This window comes from Felis catus, chromosome B4, assembly GCF_018350175.1.
Source record: "Felis catus isolate Fca126 chromosome B4, F.catus_Fca126_mat1.0, whole genome shotgun sequence".
Taxonomy (NCBI): Eukaryota; Metazoa; Chordata; class Mammalia; order Carnivora; family Felidae; genus Felis; species Felis catus.
The window spans coordinates 76,150,585-76,170,000 of record NC_058374.1 but is presented as its reverse complement, the minus strand read 5'-3'; the positions used below and the strand labels follow the sequence as shown (position 1 = coordinate 76,170,000).

The 19,416-nt window shown below is 53.3% G+C and overlaps 1 protein-coding gene and 2 long non-coding RNA genes across 5 annotated transcripts; 1 reads left to right on the top strand and 2 right to left on the bottom strand.

The window, feature by feature from the left end:
• Positions 1–1,407: 1,407 nt before the first annotated feature.
• On the bottom strand, positions 1,408–6,847 carry PRPH (peripherin). 2 transcript variants are annotated; one of them, XM_011283902.4, is made up of 9 exons: positions 4,353–6,847; positions 3,934–3,994; positions 3,657–3,752; positions 3,086–3,253; positions 2,860–2,985; positions 2,542–2,762; positions 2,379–2,428; positions 2,055–2,134; positions 1,408–1,805 (listed from the first exon to the last, which is right to left on the bottom strand). In XM_011283902.4, exons 1-9 carry the CDS (start codon positions 4,892–4,894, stop codon positions 1,737–1,739), a joined length of 1,413 nt encoding a protein of 470 aa, XP_011282204.1. In that variant the 5' UTR covers positions 4,895–6,847; the 3' UTR covers positions 1,408–1,736. The 2 variants fall into 2 exon arrangements, with proteins under 2 accessions (XP_011282204.1, XP_011282205.1); XM_011283903.4 differs by having other exon boundaries at positions 1,408–1,802; positions 4,353–6,843.
• On the top strand, positions 4,705–11,792 carry LOC109501568. 2 transcript variants are annotated; one of them, XR_002159714.3, is made up of 3 exons: positions 4,705–4,838; positions 10,060–10,151; positions 10,771–11,792. It is a non-coding gene; the product is annotated as an uncharacterized LOC109501568 (long non-coding RNA). The 2 variants fall into 2 exon arrangements; XR_002743872.2 differs by lacking the exon at positions 4,705–4,838 and adding an exon at positions 7,545–7,603.
• On the bottom strand, positions 11,279–15,984 carry LOC111561360. The gene is made up of 2 exons (XR_002743873.2): positions 12,497–15,984; positions 11,279–11,908 (listed from the first exon to the last, which is right to left on the bottom strand). It is a non-coding gene; the product is annotated as an uncharacterized LOC111561360 (long non-coding RNA).
• Positions 15,985–19,416: the final 3,432 nt, after the last annotated feature.

The following is a 19,416-nucleotide window of genomic DNA, read 5'->3' as shown; positions in this document are numbered from 1 at the left end:
GACCCACCATCTGCCTGATTTAAGCCAAAACCTTCGGTCCTCTTTGCTATTTATTTCCCATTCACCCTCAGTGTCAATCTCTCCTTGGGTATTCCAGAATCCACCCCCTGAATATTCCTCAAACCCACCCCCTTCTCTGCTCACTGTCACCTCTGGTGCGTTTCACGGCAACAGGCTCTGACCTGGTTCTCCACCTCCTTCTAATGGTTTCTGCACACTACAGCAAGAGGGATCTTCTAAAAATGCAGATCTGAATACTTCACCTCCTGCTGAAACCCACTTTCTGTCCCTTTTCCTCGGGACATATTCCGAGTGCCTCAATATGGCACGTAAGGTCCTCTGAGACCCAGTTCTCATTTCATCTTTCCAACCTCAGCACTATTCCTCCTTCCAACCCTTCATTCCAGAATTATAGAACTAGTATAGTTCTGTACTCTCTTACCTCCTGGCTGACTTACCTGCCTGGAAAGTTCTTCTCCTCTCCCTGCTTTAGCTGAACAACTCCTGCTTGCTCTTCAGTGCTCGGCGTGATGGTGTCACTTTTGGGAAACCGTGGCTGGGAACCCCAAGGCTGGGTGAGATGCTCTTCTGCATGTTCCCACAATGTCATCTTCTTTCCCAGTCATAGTACTCTTCACAAGGTTGGAACTATCTGCTTGTTGGTTTCTCTCCCCCACCCCAGACGACCAGCTCCTTGAGAGCAAGGACTCTGGCTTATTCCTTGGCATGTAGCACTATAATTGAGTGAAAAGGATTATTTTAAACTCAGAAGTGGATTTTGACTTGAAAGTGAGGGCAGGGTGGAGTAGAGTCGGAGGGCAATGTAGAAACAGGCGTTTTCAAGTGGAGGGCGTGGCTAATGTGTTGAGTAGGTTTAGGTGGGTGGCAGGGCCAGGCCAGTGGCAAGAGACCACTCAGGGAGATGATGTAACTCAGGCAAACGATAACAGTGGCCTGGACTAGGGGATGGGGAGAATGAAATAGACTTGAAAGAGTTAAGAAGTGGCATGAACAGAATTGGGGAGTAGGTGAGGAAAAGAAAGGGGCAGAAGATGAGGTGAGTTCTAATATGGCAGCAGAGGTTCTTGGTGGTGCCTTCTTCTAGAGTGGGGAACCCAGAAGGAAGAACATGATTGCAGATGGTGGAGAGGGAAATGAGGAGCTCTGTTTTGAACGTGTTGAGTTTGAGGGGTCTAGGGCACACCCAGAAAGCACTTGGACATTCAGGGCTGTAGCTGGCAGACAGAAGCCGAGAAGGAGCGGACGTAGAACTAGAAGTACAGATAGGACCATAGATGCCAACATACGGGATTCAGAAAAGAAATGACCAGAGACAAGGGGAAAATACTGTTACGCCCCCTCCCCACAGGCACCTTCACTTCCACAGACACAAATGCACTGGCGAGGTTTCTCTTGACAGCAGTTTTATTTGATTCAAAAGCGAAACTCAGACCCCGGCCCAGTCCACTGGTCATGGGATAATGGCAGGAGTAGACTCGATCGGGGGACTGCTGGCCTCCGACTAGGATGCAATAAGGGGCTGGCCTCTGACTAGGATGCAATAAGGGCAGGGAGAGGGCTGGCTGGGTAGCACTTGGCCACAGGCCAGGGAAGGGGTGACTTGTGCCATCCCCTAGACACATGCAGAGTGAGAGAGGACTAATTCAGTACTGGTGTTAGGGTCTGGGACTTAGAGTAGGCCTAGGGCAGGGTCAGGAAACTCTGGACCAATGGGTTCAGTAGCTGTGAGTCGAAGACTTGTCCAGCTCACTGCGCTGCTCCTTCTGGGACTCAGTCACCACCTGCTGGGGGCAAGGCATGTGAAGGGCACAAACCATTAAGCACCACACTCTTTCAATCTCCTTTGGGGTATGGTGTCTCCTTCTCCAGCAAAACCAGCTGAGGCTCCAGACTGCCCATCCACCTTCTCTATCTCCTTGTCTCTCTGCCACCCCAAGGACCACTAACCTACAGTACTCTAAGATGCAGCCAGGCTGGCGCTCAGAAATAATATGTGCCATGATGGGATCCTGGGCTCAAGTGGCCCATCTCACCTCCCCATCCTGAGTCTCAATGGTCTTGATCAGAACCATCTTCCTGCTGTGGATGTCCTGGGGAGGCTCCACCTCAGGCACTGGAAAAAGTAGGATGAGGAGTGGAAGAGAGGAGGCTTGGGGTTTCTCTCCTCTTAAGCCCTCACTCCCATCTGTGGGGGGAGGGGAGTGGCAGGACATGCGGAGTGGGGTAGCACGTAGACCAGGACTCAGTAGTTCGTGGACAGAATCAATCCCTGAGCAGGGCCATAGCAAGAGTCTGGTCAGGGCAAAAGTGGACAAGGGGACAGGTAGATTGGAAGCCAGGCATGGGAGGAGACTCACCAGTCGTCTTTATACTTAAGGATGCAAAAGAATGGACTGGCACGGAAATCCTGGGAGCGAAGCCAAGTGGTCGGTTACTCGGCCCAAGCCCCTCCCCTTCCCTGAACACACCCAATCCCGACCGTCCCCTACACTCCCACCCTCCAGCAGCTTTGCCCCCCACCTGCTCTCTTCGCCCTCCAGCAGCTTCCGGTAGGTGGCGATCTCGATATCCAGGGCCATCTTGACATTAAGGAGCTCCTGGTACTCGCGCAGGTGCCGTGCCATCTCCTCCTTCAGCTGTCGCAGCTCCTCCTCGAGCCTCGCGGCGCCCGCCTGGTACCCGCCCGCCTCCAGAGCAAACTGCTCCTCCAGCTCCCGCAGCTGTCTGAGCAGCGCCTCGTTCTGGGGGGACCAGAGGGTCACCATTGGGGTAACAGCCTTCATCCTCCACCCACCCTACCCCTGCCCCCCGGGCCTGGGCGCGAAGCCTGGTACTCACCGTACCGCGGAGTCCGTCCACTTCGCATGTCAGGCTCTGTATCTGGCGTCGGGACTCATTCATCTCCTGCTTGGCTTGACGCAGGGCCTCGTGATTCCGGTTGGCGGCGTCGGACAGGTCCGCGTACTAACGCGCGCGAGGCAGTGCCGCTGTGAGCTGACGGGACGCGCCCTCCCCTTAGCGCCCAGCCTCCCCGACTCTCCCTAACCCTCCCGGGCTTTCGCACTTTGGACTTGTACCACTCCTCTGCCTCTTGCAGGTTCTTCGCCGCGATGCTTTCGTACTGCGCGCGGATGTCCCTCAGCGCCGCCGTCAGCTCAGGCTTCACGGTGGCCTCCACCTCGACCTGCTGCACCTGCTGGCTCTCCACGCTTACCTGCAGGTCTCGAAGCTCCTGCCGCCCAGGACAACAAGTTGTCGAGGTTGCGGCGCGGATCCCACGCGGGCCGCGCAGTTCACGCACAGAAAGAGAAGAAACACTCGAATGAACAGAAGGGGGCGCCAGGGAGTGCAGCGCGCATATGACGGTGCGGTCTGCGCCCTGGCCGGCTCCAAGCCAGCGGCCAAGTTTTACGGGGTGCAGCTCCGCTGCTCGCCACCAGGTGGCGCAGGGGTGGGAGTCAAACCACCTGTAGAGAGGGGGTTGAGGGGCTGCGTCTGCCCAGCGAATCTCACTACTCTTCCCCAGGCAATTCCTCCTCCCCATTCGCCAGTCTTCTGAACCAGCGCCTGCCTTCCAGCTCCAACGAGACCGCCTGCTACCTTCGAAGCCTCCCCTGACCCTCGGATCCACCTACCTCCTCGTGCAGCTTCTTGAGGAACTCAATCTCATCCATTAGAGACTCAATCTTGCGCTCTAGTTCCAGGCGGGACAGGGTGGCGTCGTCCACATCCTTAGTGGGGGTGGAAATGAGGGTTCAAGAGCCGGGAGGGGCTGCTCAGGCTGAGAAAGGGCCAGGACCTCCCTGCCTGTCTCTAGAGGTTTCTGGTCGCCTCCTCGCGCCCACAGATGCCACCCTAGTACAAAGGAGGGCAGAGGTGGGGAGTCGGAGTTGACATGGGGCCCGGGCTCACCTTGCGGAAGAGCACGAGGTTGTGCTCCGCATCCTCCCGCTTGCGCGTCTCCTCCTCTAACCTGGCAAGAAGAGGGGGCAGAAGCTGAATTGTAGGGTCACCGCGCACCCCAGGGTCTGGGCTAGAGGCTGCTTACTGTCCAGGACTCTGAAGAGGGGTCTTCATGCTGACCGATGGACTTGCCCACTACCTAACGGGCTGAGATGGTCAGGCATAGTAACTCCCCCCTCCCCTCCCCAGAGAGTCAACAAAGTGGTAGAGGGAAAGCAGGGGTCTTAGAGCCCACAGGCGAGCATGCTGCCTGCACACGCTGGGGTGGATGAGGGGAGCCACGCCCTTCGGCGGCTGGTGGGGAAGGGAGCAGAGCGAGGAGCGGCCGCCTCGACGGCCGCCGCCCAGCCCCGGTCCTGCCCCCTGACCTCTGCTTCAGCGCCGCCAGGTCCTCCGCCAGCCCGTCGCGCTCCACCTGCACCCGGTCGCGCTCGCGGCCCAGCAGCTCTAGCTCCCTCCGCAGCTCGCGCAGCTCCTGCTGGCACAGCTGGTCGGCGCGCGCCGGCTCCTGGCCCCGGGCCTGGCTCAGCTCCCCGCGCAAGGCCGCGTTCTGCTGCTCCAGGAAGCGCACCTTCTCAATGAAGTTGGCGAAACGGTCGTTGAGCTCCTGCAGCTCCTGCTTCTCGTTGCTGCGCGTGGCCAGGAACTCTTGGTTGAGGGCCTCGGCCATGGAGAAGTCGAGGCGCTCCGAGGGCAGGCGCAGGAGGGCGCCCGCGCCCGCCCGGGGGCCGCGGAAGCTGCCCAGGCGCACGGAGGAGCCAGGGGATGCCGAGCCCAGCAAGCGACTGCTCGAGAAGCGGGAGCTGGACGCGTAGGAGTAGGACCCAGGGGACAGTGAGGGCGGTGGCCCGAAGGTGCGGCGGTATGAGGTGGAACTGACGCTGGCTCGGAGGCCCGACGGGTGGCTCATGGTGGCCGAGGATGGGCAGTCACCGCTGGCGAAGCTGGTCCGGGAGCGGGGAAGGAGCCGCAGACCGCTGCGAGGCGGCTTTATAGCCCTGCGGGCACAGGGGGGGCACGGGCAGCTCCTCCCACTGGCCTGACGGCGGGGCTATGTGGGGAGGGGGATGCCCCACCCCTGCGGAGCTGCAGGAGCGCCGCACCCTCGCTCCTAGGTTTGCTGGCGCCCTGCCTAGTTGATTCCCCCTGTTGCAAGCGGGGAAGGAAGCAGGCCTGGCGACCACTGGCAGGCCTGGGCTGGGGGTCAGCACCCTCCAGCAAGCATCCGGAGCTGGAGCCTTGGGTGGGAGGGCCTGACTGGAGCTGGGGTTCCTGCCTGAGAGAGCTATCGAAAATCGGAGATCTGCAAATGTAGAATCATTACATTGTCCACCTGAAATTAACGTTATGTCAGTTAAACCTCAGTTAAAAAAAAATGGGGGGATAGGAGGACGGGAAGTTAAAGGGCAGACTTCTGGCATATGAGTGGGGAGGAGATGGCCCAGGTAGATGGTGGGTTGGTCTGGCTTGGGCCCCAGGGCCTGTGCCTCCACTTGTCCCCTGAAGGCTAGGCTCTGCTTTTACCTGCTGTCAGCTACCCCTCTGCTACCACGCCCAGGGAGAAATGGGGGACGGGAGGGCAGGGGGAGCTGAGGGGGGTGGGAACGGCTCATCCCTCCGTAGTCCCCAGGGCCCTGTGGAGGGCTGCTGCCTGGCGCCAGCTCTGCCGCTAATGGACTGGCCACTTCCCCTCCCCCTCCTCTGGACACTTGGCCAGGGGGTTGCCTGCTGATGGCTCAGCCTTAAAGACACAGCTCCCAAACTTGGACCTACACCAGGCCCCAACAGGGTGGGCACAGCAGAGGGGGTTGAGGGTGGCTGGGCCCAACTCTGGGTCCCACTCAGTCTGTGTCCTGCCACAGGCTGAGCTGAGGGAGCTAGTTGTATGCTGTCTGGCTTTACTGGATTCTCCCTTCCCCCAACCAACTGCTGCTCAGTCATGGGCCTTACGGGAACCAAAGCAACTCCTGAGGTAGGAAGGGGAGGGGGCTGAGGGGCCGCAGCTGCTGCCAAGGCTGAGATGAATGGACTGGCAGGAACCGGTTACCAGTATCGAGGAGTTGCAGGTACCCAGGGATGGGTGGGGCTGGATGGGGAAGAGATGCGAAAAGAGAAAGTACTCATCCCTAGTGGTCCAGGGACTGAAAGAGGAGAGAGAACGTCCCAAAGCAGATTTACAAGCCTGTGCACACACACGGATGCATATGCACGCTAGCCACATTACCTATGTACACACACATTACACACACACAACCACACATCCCTTCCTGCCCTCCCCCACCCCCGTTATCGTGAAGGCTGATGTCTGGCCTTTGCATGTCTGCGGCTTCCAGAACTCAGGCACAGGCCGCCCCGGAGTGGATAGAGGCAGCTCAGATGGTCTGCAGGAGCCAGGGTGCTGAGGCCTGCTGGGTTTGCCAAGAGCCATGGGGCTGCTGCTGCCGGGGACTCCAGGGCTTTCCAGCACGGACAGGTCCACCTCGACTGGCCCTGAGGATAAGAGCTGGGCATCTGGGGAAGCAGGTTTGGGACTCCAGGCTGACTCTCTGGCAGCGGGGGATGAGGAGGGCGGCTCCTTGGCCAGCCAGCTCCTCGGCATTGCAGGGCAGAGGAGCCGCCCCTCCTTTGTGTGTCCTCTGAGATGGGCCAACGCCCGCCTGCTCACAACCCTACCGCCTTCCTTCGTCTCCTCTCCAGGCCCCTCCTTCCTTCCGGGCCATTAGTCTCTCCCTGCACAGCTGCCAGGTCCTTCTCCTTGATGGGTCTGGTTTGGTTGCCAGGGGAATGGGAAGAGGGAGGATGCGAGAGAGGGGACAGGATGGATAAACCTGGGCCTGTCTCCTCTGACTTCTAGGAGTGGGGTGGGGTGGGGTCCAGCCTGGGCTGGGGGTGGGGGCTTGGTAGCTATGTGTGGGGTGGGGGAGGGGGTGATGTAGAAGCTTTGGTGTTTTCTGCTGCAACCCTAGGCTCTGAGCCCCAGCTGCCATTGGCCTGGAGTCCCACCAACTCCAGCCTAGGCCCTGCCCTGTCTCTGCCTGCTGTACCTAGGGAGCAAACTGGGAGTCTAAGCTGGCCCTTTATAGGGAGCAGCTGGTAGGTCTGGGCCTTTGAGAGTAGAGCAGAGGCCCCTTGGGCTGGGCCCAGGGAGTTCCAAGGGGAGTTCCCACCCCTTTGCTGCTTAAGCTCCCAGCTCACCACTCAGATGCCTCAGAGGAAAAGGGACCAGGACCTCCTCAGCAGGGCTCTGGGAGCTGTGGAGGGAGTAAGGAAGGCCAGGGCCTGGGTGGGGGAACTAGGCCTGCAGGCAAGTCAGAGGAGATCCCTCCCCCTTATTTACCCCTTACTCCTCCCCTCTTACGCCAGGGGGCGCCTGTGTGGCTTAGTTGATTAAGCATCTGACTTTTGATTTTGGCTCAGGTCATGATCTCATGGTCATGAGATGGAGCCTTACACTGAGCTCCGCATTAGGCTCTGCAATTCTCTCTCCCCCTCTCCCTCTGCCCACCCCTGCAACCCCCCACCATATGAAAGAAAGAAAGAAAGGAAGGAAGGAAGGAAGGAAGGAAGGAAGGAAGGAAGGAAGGAGCCAGCCCTGGAAGATCTTGAGGCCAGAAGAAAGGTAGGAAAGGGTCACCATTAAGAGCCAGGGTTCTGGAGGCGCCTGGGTGATTCATCAGTTAAGTGATCGACTCTTGGTCGTGATCTCGTGGTTTCACGGGCTCGAGCTTCAAGTCGGGCTCTGTGCTGGCAGCACGGAACCTGCTTGGGATTCTCTCTCTCTTCTCCTTTCTCTCTGCCCCTCCCCCACTCTCACTGTCTCTGTCTCTCTAAAATAAATACACTTTACAAAAATTTGAAAAAAGAGAGAGCCAGGGCTCTGGCATCCAGCTGCCCAGCTTCCCATCTGACTCCGACATTCTGTGTTGTATGAATTTAGGCCTGTTACAATGTCCTTCCATGTCCCCTAGTAAAACGCGGATAATTGTAACTTCTACTGCATATTGCTGTTGGGAGGATTAAACACTTAGGATAATAGAATAATGGATGAAATGTAAGTTAGTTTTATTATTATCACGGATCTCTCAAATGATCTTGTCAGCTGCCAAATGCAGTGAGGTTCTGGATTTCTTTTGGATTGTCCCTACTAGTGGCTGAGAGCAGTTCTGGTCCCAGAGTGGAAGGAGCCAAGTACCTCCTTGCTGATCTCTTCTCAATGTCAGGGACTCTGGACAGATCTGGGTTTGATCATGGCCTCCTCAAATTAATTAGCTGTGTGCTTTTGAGTTTGGGTGAGTGATTTCACCTCTATCCACTCCATTTTCTTTATCCATAAATGGGGACAATAAGAATCGTACCTACCGCATAGAGTTGGAGGATAAACTGAGTTAAATATGTGAAGCACTTAGCACTTGGCACAGAATATGTGCTGTGTCCGTAGTAGTCAGTGGTATTATTACCCCTCCCCCTTCCGCTGCTCCAGTGAAGGCTTGGAGAGAAATGACAATCAGATGCATTCAGAGGTTTGCAAGGAAGGTGAGCAATGAAGTTGAGGTTACTGGCAAGAGTGCTACTGAATGACAGGCCACGGACTCAAAATGGTTGAGGAAGGGCGTGTGGGCAAGAGGGTGGGAGATTGGGAGAGTAAAGAGGTCCGGAGCTGGCCTCCCAGGCAGGGCCAGAAAACAGTCACAGTACAATGGAATTGAAAGAGGCACCGAGAGGGTGGGGAGTGGATGTCAGAGAGCAAGATGCATGAATTTGTGATTCTGGAGCTGGGGTATTTATGGATGATAAGACTTCCAGGGCATTTCTAAGGGAGTGGACAACTGAGGCTAAAGCCAAATGACGGGAAAGGTCATGGGAAAAGAGATCAGGCCACCAGCCTGGGCACTTACTAGCTGCACGATGCTGGGCAACTTACTTGTCCTCTCTGAGCTTTAGTTTCTTCATCCGTAAAACAGGAAAAATGACACCTTCCTTCCTGGGCATTGTGGCGTCTAGGTGAGATATTGTACATGAAGTAATTAGCACGTCACGAGGCTCATAGTAGGTGCTCAACACTGTTGATGGCCTTCTTCCCCTCCTATGTGACAGAGAGGAAGCTGAGACACGGGGGAGCAATGTCACAACCCTGCTCACTTGTAACTAAGTGTCAGCTGGGGTCCCCCTGCCCTCCAGAGGTGTAGGACCGGCTCGACCTCCATTCCACATCCTGGGGAAAGTCCAATGTCATCCTCAAGATCTCTTTGCCTTCTTAGTGCTTCCTCTTTACACCCCTAGCTCCAAGTCCCTGCTGCCCCTGAATTGGCTGACTTTACAGCTGACTCTCCAGTGGTGTCCAGATGTGGAACTCAGTACCATCCCTTGGTTTCTGTGGTCCCCTTTCCCCACCACTTAGTAGCACTTGAAGCTCAGAGGGACAAAGTTGCCAGTCTGAGGTTGCACAGCAGGCTAATCGTGGCTCCCTCTGCTGGTTAGGCCCCGCTGATGTTCTGGGCTCTGGGCCTGTAGGAGCCAAGATGAACCTAGCCAGAAGGAGTTCAGCTCCACACCTCTCAAGCTGGGTTGTCTCCCAGGCTGGTCTGGCCACAGGGTCCCCACTGACAGAGTGGCTGCACCAGAGTGGAATCCCTTCCCCATTATCTCCCTCTGGGGACTCTGCTCCTCCCAGTTAGGGAGTACTCTGGGTATCTTTTCCATCCCATCACTTTTCTCACTGTATCGTATAGTAATAGGTAACATTTCCTATGTGGTATACATTTTACACACGTTATCATTTCTAATCCTCGCAATCACCCTACAACATAGGTACTATTATGATTCCCACTTTACAGTTGAAAAACCAGGCACAGAGTGGTTAAGCAATTTGCCCAAGGTCACACAGCTAGTAAACTAGCACTAATCTGTTTATAGGTCTGACTCCCCCATCCCTGATAATATGATCTTTGGGAAAGGGATCGAGTCTTAGTCACCTTTGTGTCTGTGGAGTATAGCATATGGTCTAGGTCAAATAAGTGTTGGTTAAATTGTGAAGGGAACTCTGAGGCACCTGAAAAAAAATCTTTCCCATGATAGGTGGTCTGGAAAATAAAGAGAGATGTGTTGCTGCCACCTTCTGGTCAGAAGTTAGAATGACATGTCTGCAGTCAATCCATCTAAGACTCCAGGTTGGTTCACCAACATTGGAATTTGGGGAATTCACAATTATTTCACCTTCTTTCTACAGCTAAGAAAAATTCATAAGGTTGTGTAAAATAGACCAGCAACACTGGTCTTAGGAGTTCAGAGCCCTGATTCTATTCTTCACCTGGTCTCTAGGAGCCTCCTCTGCACTGCCCCAGCAGCCCCCACCCCAAGCAAAAAGCCACGGAAGCAGGGCAAACTCTGTTCTCTGCCTGCAAACACTGCCCCCCCACCCCAGCCCCATCTTCTACTATGTTCACAATCTCCAGTCCTGCCCCATCATAAAATCACGTCTCCATCTGCCTTCCTGACCTTTCCAACCAGCCACCCCTCAGCTGGAGAACAGGAGAGCAGCTTATGGCCATGGAATGCTAAGTGAATTTTCCCTCTCATAGCATGGCCTGGGGGCCTGACAGAGTCACCTGAGAGACTGTTAAAAAGCAGATGCCAGTGTCCAGTGCCTCAACCAGATCTTCTGAATCTCTAGCATCTGCATTTTAACAAACTTCCTAGATGATTTTTAATGTGCATGAAAATTTGAGTATTCCTGGATTAAGATTTTTTTTCTTTAAATTGTCTGTCTTTTCCCCATTTTATTTTTAGGAGTTTCAAACCCAGAGAAGAGTTGAAAGAACATTGCTAGAGGCCCCAATATACCCTTCTCCTGGACTTACAGTTGTCAGTATTTTGCCACAATTCCTTTGAAAGTAAGTTTCAGACATCATGATATTTCACCCCTAAATACTTCAGCAGGCATCTCCTAAGAACAAAGACATTTGCCTACAGTACTATTTCCCCACTCAGGAAATTTAACATCAATACAACAATATTATCTAATATACAGTCCTGTTCAAATTCCCCCAGTTATCTCAAGGATGTCCTTCATAGCTATTTCCCCCAATCTGGGATCAAAGATCAAGAGTTGTATTTGGTTATCACCTGGGCAGAGGAAAGAACCAGAGCATAAGGGGTAAGATTGGGATGAGCTTGGCATGTCTGAGGAATTAGAGAAAGGTCAGTGAGGCTGAGCGAGATGAGTGAGGAGGAGAGGGAAAGGTGAGGCTGGAGGCATGGGAGGGAGTCAGGGCACGTAGGGCTTTGTAAATCAGAGTAAAGAGTTTATAGCTTATTTTATTTTAATGCAATGAAAAGCCGTTGGAGGGTTTTAAGCAAGGGAATGACTTGATCTGATTTATGACTTTAAAAGGTCAATCTGAAGACAATTTCAGAATTGGGACATTCGATAATACAACAATTCCTAGACTTTTAAAAAAGTCAGTGTCATTTTTTTAAAGGGGGGGAGCATATGAATTTCCTAGGAAAATAGGAAGGTCATAAAAGATTACCATAACTTGGGGGCTTCAAACAACAAAAATTCATTCTCACAGTTCTGGAGGCTGGAAGTCCAAAACCAAGATGTTGGGAGGGCTGTTCCTCCAAAGGCGGTAGGGGAGAATCCTTCCTTGCCTCTTCCAGCTCCTGGCGGCTCCTGGTGTTTCCTGGCTCGTGGCGGCGTCTCTAATCTCTGCCTCTGTCTTCACATGGCCTTCTTCTCGGTGTCTGTCTTCTCTTTTCTGTCTTGCCATTAAACTGGATGACCTGGCTAATCCAGGATAATATCGAGATCCTTAACTACATCTTGCAAAGACCCTTCTTCCAAATAAGGTCACCATCACGGGTTCTGACACGTCGACATCTTTTTGGCAAGCTACCATTCAACCCAGTACAGTGGGAGATTGTTCTAGACAAAAAAAGAGACCGAGAGCTATAACAACTAAATGCAATGTACAAACCTAGATTGGATCGCAGATTCAGGAGGGGATAAAAAAAAAAGCACTATTGGAGTAATTTGTGTATTATATGCTATGGAACGATTATTCTGTTTTTAGCTGTGAAGATGGGAATATGGTTGTGTAAGGGGATGTTCTTGTTCTCAGGAGGTGCCCACAGGAGCATTTAGGAGGGAAGTGTCATGACATCCCAGACCTTCTTTCTAGTAGGTCAGTCCCATTGTCTTTGACGTCCTTGTGGTGCAAGGCAGAGGCTCTAGTTACTGGGTGAGTGAGACTGGGAAGGAGCTGTTGCAGGGTTGGTTACACCGCTTATGAGAACAGAAACTGGGCCTCTTACCTTGGCCTCCACCTGATTCTGGGGTCTCTTGTAACAAGACTGCGCCTGATGAGAGTTTGTCCCTACTCCCTGGCAGAGGATGTGCTCTCCACAGTTGGAGAGCCCCTGGAGCAGAAACTCCCCTCCCCTCAGCCTATAGTCTCCACGTGGAGTTGGCCTTGTCAATCAAACATGGGTGCATGGGATATTCTGAACTTACCTCATTTCCCAGCAGTTCCCCCATGGGTTCAATGCCTTTCAGAGTCAGTTTACAATTGATAGGCCATTCACCGGTCAGTAGGTCCCTGAGGAGGAGACAGGGCCACCCCACATGAAAGGATGCAGGAGGTCAAGGCAGGGGTTCTTCCTGGGCCAGCTGATAATGAGCTCTGTAGTCTTGAACAAGTCTCCTGCTCTGGTCCAACAGCATGATCATTAAGAACATTCTGTGCTGAGTTGATCCTAAGGCCTTGAGGGATGGCTGGGATTTGGATGGGTAAACTCCGGGGAACATGACGGAGAACAACAGAGACCCAGTAAGGACAGCCTGACTAGGGCCGAAGAGGTTTGTGGTACAGCTGTGGGCATCCTGAGTAGGTAGGGCTGGTTTATGGAGGGCAGGAAAGCTAGGCAGAGGGGTTTACACTTAAGATGGCTCTTGTTGGAGGCGCCTGGGTGGCTCCATCGGTTAAGCCTCCGACTTCAGCTCAGGTCACATTCTCACAGTTCATGAGTTCAAGCTCCGGATTGGGCGCTGTGCTGACAGCTCAGAGCCTGGAGCCTGCTTCGGATTCTGTGTCTTCCTCTCTCTCTGCCCCTCTTCCACTCGTGCGCATGTGCTCTCTCTCTCTCAAAAATAAATAAACATTTAAAAAAACCCAAAACAGATGGCTCGTGTTGCATGGAAAGATGACCTAACCACAAACCAAGACACCTGGTCCCAGGCCTAGGCCAGTCACTGGGACTTGCCTTCCACATTGGTTAAAGAAAAGGGTTGGATTAAGTGATACCTGACATTTTTTCCAAGCATACATGCTGTTGAGTAGGGGACTCGGGGAATAAAGGAAGCATGTATTAAACATCCTTGTGGCTTTCAGAGCCCTGCTCCCCAGAAGCTTGACGCTGCTCCTTGATCGGGTGATGTGCCAAGATTCTCTGGAGGAGAAGGAACAGCAGTGCCTGTACAGAGAGGGGAAGCGTGGGGAAAGCCGGGGCCCGTGTGTCAGGATGGAGCCGGGGCTGGAACATACACGCGATCTCATCTGTGGTCGAAGGATGCATTTTCAGAGGAGACCGCAGTCAGGTGGTCCAAGGAGGGCAGTGACTTCCTTCCCCAACTCTCTGGTGACTTCGATTACCCGAAAGGAGGTGTAGACTTTATGCTGGCCCACCTGGCAGACTCTGTGAGCCCTTCTGTCTGGCCTGCAGAAGCTTAGAGCCGGTGGAAAACTCTGGGACGTGTAGGCACTCCTCCCCCACTTTCCTCAAGAAGATGCTGAGTGGTCCTCACAATTCCATGGGAACGAGGAGGTAGGACCCCAGCTCCCAGCCCCCGCTAGAGGAGCCCTGGTTACCCCCTCTCTAACCAGGCACAAGCTGGAGCACATGCACGCGCCTGAAATGAGACAGGAAGGGGCTCCTGCCCATCAGGCCAGTCACCAGGAGGCTCTTTTGTGCGATCGGATCGTGACACTCTGCCATCCATCTCCCCCTACCTTCTGCGTGGAGAGGCCTAGTGACAGCTGAACAGTCAAGTTCAAAGAGTCTGATACCCGACAAACTGCCCTGCCTGCCCTCTGCCTGCAGGCCACACAGGCTCTCATCTGACAGCTGGGCCCAGCCGGTCCGAGCTCCTGGATCGGGAGCCTGTGGGGCTCGCAGCCAGCGAGGGCCATTGCCTGTGTCTGTTACAAGTTCTCATAGTGGGGCAAGATGAGTTTTCACAAAAAAATGTGCAACGATGTTACTAGCAACCAGAGGAAGAAATAAAATATTATTTGCACGTAAAAAAAAAAAAAAAAAAAGGAGGAGGGGGAGGAAGAGGAAGAAGAAAGAAGAGGAAGAAGAAGGAGGAGGAGGAGGAGGAAGAGAGGAAGAAAAAGAAGTTTTGTCCCTCCCTAGGTGAATTCTGTCTGCAGACACCTGGCTTGAGGGAAGGGAGGTGACTGAGCAAATGGAGATGGGGAAAGGGGGGGAGAGAGGGAAGGGAGAAATGGAAGTGGAGAGAGAAGAGGAAGGCTGAGGTAGAGAAGGGAGAAAGAGTAGGGGAAACCAAGGAGGTCAGAAAAGGTGAAACAATCTCACAGGCTTTTTCCTCTCGAGGACGCAAGGGCCTCCATGCAGGGGAACAACCAGTGGAGTGATCCCTATTTATACCTTGGAGCCCTCAGACTCTGGTTTGGTTCTTGTCCCAGGCGTCATGCTCCAAGCTCCTTAGGCTGGGGAAGTTTTGGAACCGCCCTGGGATCAGAATCCTCTGGCTGGGCTTCCTGGGGGAGGTGATTCTTCCGGAGTGAGCCTCCTTGCTCCTCAACACCACCAGCAAATCAGGCTGTGGCTCCATTCCGGTTGCACGTAAAAGGAGAGAAGGTATATTTTCCGAACCTGCTGATGTTCTCTGTGTGCCTTCGATTTATGGTTTAAGTTCAGCCAAGACTCCCGGAAGAGACGGAAAGGAAGAAGCAGATCAGTCTGGTTGACCAGGAGCTGCAAGCAGAGGAAGGCCACATGCTGAGGAAAGGAAGGGGGCATAGAATCTCTTTGCTCTCCCAGGGTTATGTTTGCACTGGCAGGGATATACATAATTAAAAGGATCTTAATATTTTTATTATTTCAATAGTTACATGCTCAGACAGCTCTTCCTGCCCACAGATCCTGCCCTCATGCTTGAATAGAATCACCCTTTTGCACTGAAGGTGTCTCAAGAATTCTTTCTTGGCCGTCGGCCCCAGACCCCCATGACAGCTAAACCGTCATGGACAATCAACAATTATTAGAATGAAGAGGGTCCAACTTAGAAAAAAATCACAGTCTAATACCTCACTATCAAGAAGTTAGAGGGCGCCAGGGTGGCTCAGTCGGTTAAGCGTCCGACTTTGGCTCAGGTCATGATCTCACAGTTCATGAGTTCGAGTCCCACCTCGGGGAGCACAAGCCCCTCTTCAGGTGAGCTTGAGCCCTGCTTTGGGTGAGTTCCACTTCTCTCTCTCTCTCTTCCACCCCTCGTGGGATTCTCTCTCCCCCCCTCTCTCTGCCCCTTGCTCACTTGCGCCCCCCCTCAAAAAAGTAAAATAATAATAAAAAGAGTTACATGCTCTAATGCTCTACCAACCGAGCCAGCCAGGCGCCCCTACGTAAGGCTCTAATATTAGAACACTTGTGGCAGGAAGCAATAGAACACCTAACTCAAAATGTCCCCAACAATCAGGGGGTTTTTAATCTCACATAATGAGAAAACAAGAGGCAGAGAAGTTTCAAGGCTGGTTAGTTCAGGGGCTCAACGTCCCATCAAGAACCCAGGTTCTTTTCATCTTTCGGCTCTGTCACACTCAGAGTGTTAGCTTTTTGTCCTCACGTTTGTCCCCTCATGGTCATAAGACGACTGCGGCACCATCAGGCATCATGAGCTCACACAATTACATCCAAACATTGCAAGACAGAAAATCCTTTCCCTGCGTTCCTTTTCAAGAGCAAGGGAATCTTTCTAAGAACATCGTCCCCCCCCCCAACCCCCAACCAGCAGACATTACCTCACCCCTCATTTCCGTAACTGTGTCACATGCTGCTTCCTCACCAGTCCCTGGCAAGAGAACTGGAATTACCTCGATCAGCTTAGACTCAGATTCACCCTGGTGGTGGAGAGGCCCAGCTTCCCCTGCTGCACAGGGGTGCCCAACCCCTGAACCGAACCAGGTGGTGTTAGCAGCTAAAACGACCAGCTGGGAGGGCTCTGGGGTAGATGTGCCATCGTGGCTGCTACATGTGACAATGCCTTCAGACACGTAGCATATACGGCCTTGAATTAGGGTTGTGCCCAGGTGATCTGTGTCTACAGTCAGGGGGTGGGGGCGAGGGGAGACAAAAAAGCTAAATATATTCCCTATAGTACACAGCACAGAGACTTGCACCAATTAGGCTCTCCGAAAACAAGGAGTTCAGCTTAAAAAAGAAAATGATTGTTATAATAGTACAACCGGATGCGATTACCTTTGCCAAGGACATTTTAGTATTAGTTTACTGTCAGGCCAGACATCTCCTGTGAGCGAAATGAGATAGTTGATAGGAACAGAGCGCGGGGAGGGAGGTGAAGGGTGACAGCGATGAGACTGAATTTGCACCCACCTACCCACCCTTAGCGAATTAAACTAATTTGCGAATGTAGACAAGACTCTTGTGTAATTAGGAAAGCTTTATATTCCGTTCTCATTTTAAAAAGAGAATGAGAAAGAATTCTGGTGGTGAGATGAGTGCTTAAAAGCTTTCTCTGGGGCGCCTGGGTGGCTCAGTCGGTTGAGCGTCCGACTTCAGTTCAGGTCATGATCTCACAGTCTGTGAGTTCAAGCCCCCACGTTGAGCTCTGTGCTGACAGCTCAGAGCCTGGAGCCTGCTTCGGATTCTGTGTCTCCCTCTCGCTCTGCCCCTCCCCTGCTCATGCTCTGTCTCTCTCTGTCTCAAAAATAAAAACATTAAAAAAAAAAAAAAAAAAAAAAAAAAAAGAATGGTTTCACTGAGCTCAGAGAGAGGCCTGGATGAAAAAAGCCCCTTCACTGGGGAAGCTACAGCCTGGGTAGTGGGAGCCAGCTGGCTTTGCCCCTCTGGACCTTCACGCTGCCCCTGGGCCCAGGAACAGGGCTTCTAGAAAGCGCTCTGACAATCAACAGCATAACAAGATCTCCCTTCTGCAGCTGTGGCTCCAGCCAGTGCTCCGTGAACGGGCGTCAGGCCCACACCACCCAGGATGTGGCCCTTGTCCTCCAGATCTGGAGTCACCGCCAGGCAGGTTTCTCTGGGAGGCCACTGGGCAGACTGGAGTGAGTGAGGGCTTTGGAGTCAGAGTTCTGGGGTCAAATTTCAGTTTGGCCACTTGCTCTGTGGCCTTAGGCTAGATACTTAAGCTCTCTGAGTTTCCGCTTCCTTGGCTGTAGAAACGGGTGTAACAATAGCACCTTACAGGGTGTTGGGAGCTCCTACCCTGACAGAGCCTCCCCTTCCTCCTGCAGGCCCACTTGGGGTTGCCACGCATCTTCCAGAAGTCAGAGGCCTGAAGACAGGCTCTCTCCAAGCTCGAACCCACCTGGCCACCTCTGGACCAGCCCTGGGCTGTTTGACAGGCTCCCCTGGGCAGAGGCATTTGCCAGCTGCTTCCCAAACACAGGACGGACGAGTTAGACAGCCAGGGCACGTCCCTCACAGCCGTTCTCTCCTCCCCACCCAGGCTCAAACAAAGCAGCTATGCCTGGGCCCACTGGACCCGAGGTGGCCAGCAGCCTCCAGGGGGCAGAAGTCTGCTCCTCTGGTCAGGTCAGATGAGGGCAGCCTAAGGCCTCTGTCCACACAGAGGCCGGGGCCCTGGCCAATCTCGAAGGCTGCTCTCTTAGGCTTTCTCCATTTATCCCCATCAAGCCTCAGCAGCATCAACCACGGCAGCCGATCTGAGTCCAGACTTTCCATTTGTGCTCAAGGGCAGATCAGATGATTGTCAGCCACAAAGCAGTGACCTAGACCTTGGGGTGTATTTGTTCTTGCTGCAGGCTAACTTCTATTCACTCTCTCACCAACAGAGGAGGGGAAAAAGAATCATCATTGCAAGGACAGATCCCTCCCCAACCACTGGCACTTTGCTCTTCCAATTCCCCAGGTTCTGTCCTACTGGAGTATTTTTTCTCAACTAAAATCTTCTCTCACCTTCTTTCATCCCCACACCATTGGGGCTGCTTAAAGGTTTCCAACCTTTTTCACATCTTGTCACATGCAGAAAATAATTTATCTGTAAAGGCTTATGGAGGTCATTAGAGGGGTCGTTCCTGGCCAGGGGTGATTGGCCCCAGGACCTTCAGGTTTCACAGGCTGGTTTGAAGACCTGGTAACCCCTAAACCCCATTCTCAGGGCACTCTGCTTGGGAAACGCTGGCTTAGAGAATGGACCTCTCAGGTTCCGTGAGGTGTCACGCTCGGCTGAAGCTGGATGATGTAAATCCACTCCTTCTCACATGTGAGTGTCCAGTTTCGTCCAGTGCTCCATCCAACTGTGGCAATTGGCAGATCTCCTAAATTGGGAAAAATATCCCGGTGCCCCTCTGGTGGCTGGGCTGCCTGGCCTTCCCAAGGTTCATTTTTATCCCAGACCCCCCATGCTCTGGCTGCAGGAGGAATCTGGCCCATCAGATAAGTAGCAATAGCTGCCTTTGTGCTCAAGGATGGGACTGGGCTGGCCCTTGCCCTGAAGGGCAAAAGACAGTGACTGCTCTCACGATAAAAGCTGTGAGACCAGGCCCACAAAGTTGAAACATCTTGGGGAAGCAGCAGCACAGTGCTCCCAGACAGAACCTGCCTATTTACTAGATGCTCTCCTCAAACAGTAAGGGGGCAGAAGTGAGCGATGTGTCAGGAGTAAACATCCCAGTGGGGAGAATAAAGAAGGCAACTGAGCCCCACTGGAATACGGGCTGACATCACGGAGCAAAGGTGAACACACCCAGAGCTGTGTACCAGCCTCCATTTCCTCCCACTTGTCTGGCATTCCCACTCAGGCCAGCACCCAAGCCTTCCTCATGAGGCTCAGCCCTTTTCCATTGCTCAGTTCAACCTTCTAAGCCCCGCGACTGGTACCTGAATACCCATCACCACGCTCTCCAGCCACGCACTGTTCCTGCCTCTTCCTCCCCCACCCTTACCTCATAGGTCTCTCCTGCCCCCCTCAAGAACCACACTGCTCCTCACACGTACTTGGAAAAGGGTCCAAATTAGGGAATCTTTCCTCCGCAATCTTTCCCACACTCTGCAGATATTCCCCACGACATAAATTGGGTCAAGTACCAATACTGTAACAACTTGTGACTACTGTAATTTTGTCTCAGCCAGCTCCACTTTCTCTAAACAGTAACTTCTTAAAATACAGTCTTATTTGTCACTGCAGGTTTT

What these genes read in the sequence shown, in the direction of transcription:
- PRPH (XM_011283902.4), bottom strand. Translation starts at nt 4,894, where the DNA reads ATGAGCCACCCGTCGGGCCTCCGAGCCAGCGTCAGTTCCACCTCATAC. An exon ending in CTGGAGGGCGAAGAGAGCAG is followed by an intron (nt 2,429 to 2,541) that starts GTGGGGGGCAAA and finishes CTTCGCTCCCAG; the next exon opens with GATTTCCGTGCCAGTCCATT. An exon ending in TTGAGACTCAGGATGGGGAG is followed by an intron (nt 1,806 to 2,054) that starts GTGAGATGGGCC and finishes CCTTGCCCCCAG; the next exon opens with CAGGTGGTGACTGAGTCCCA.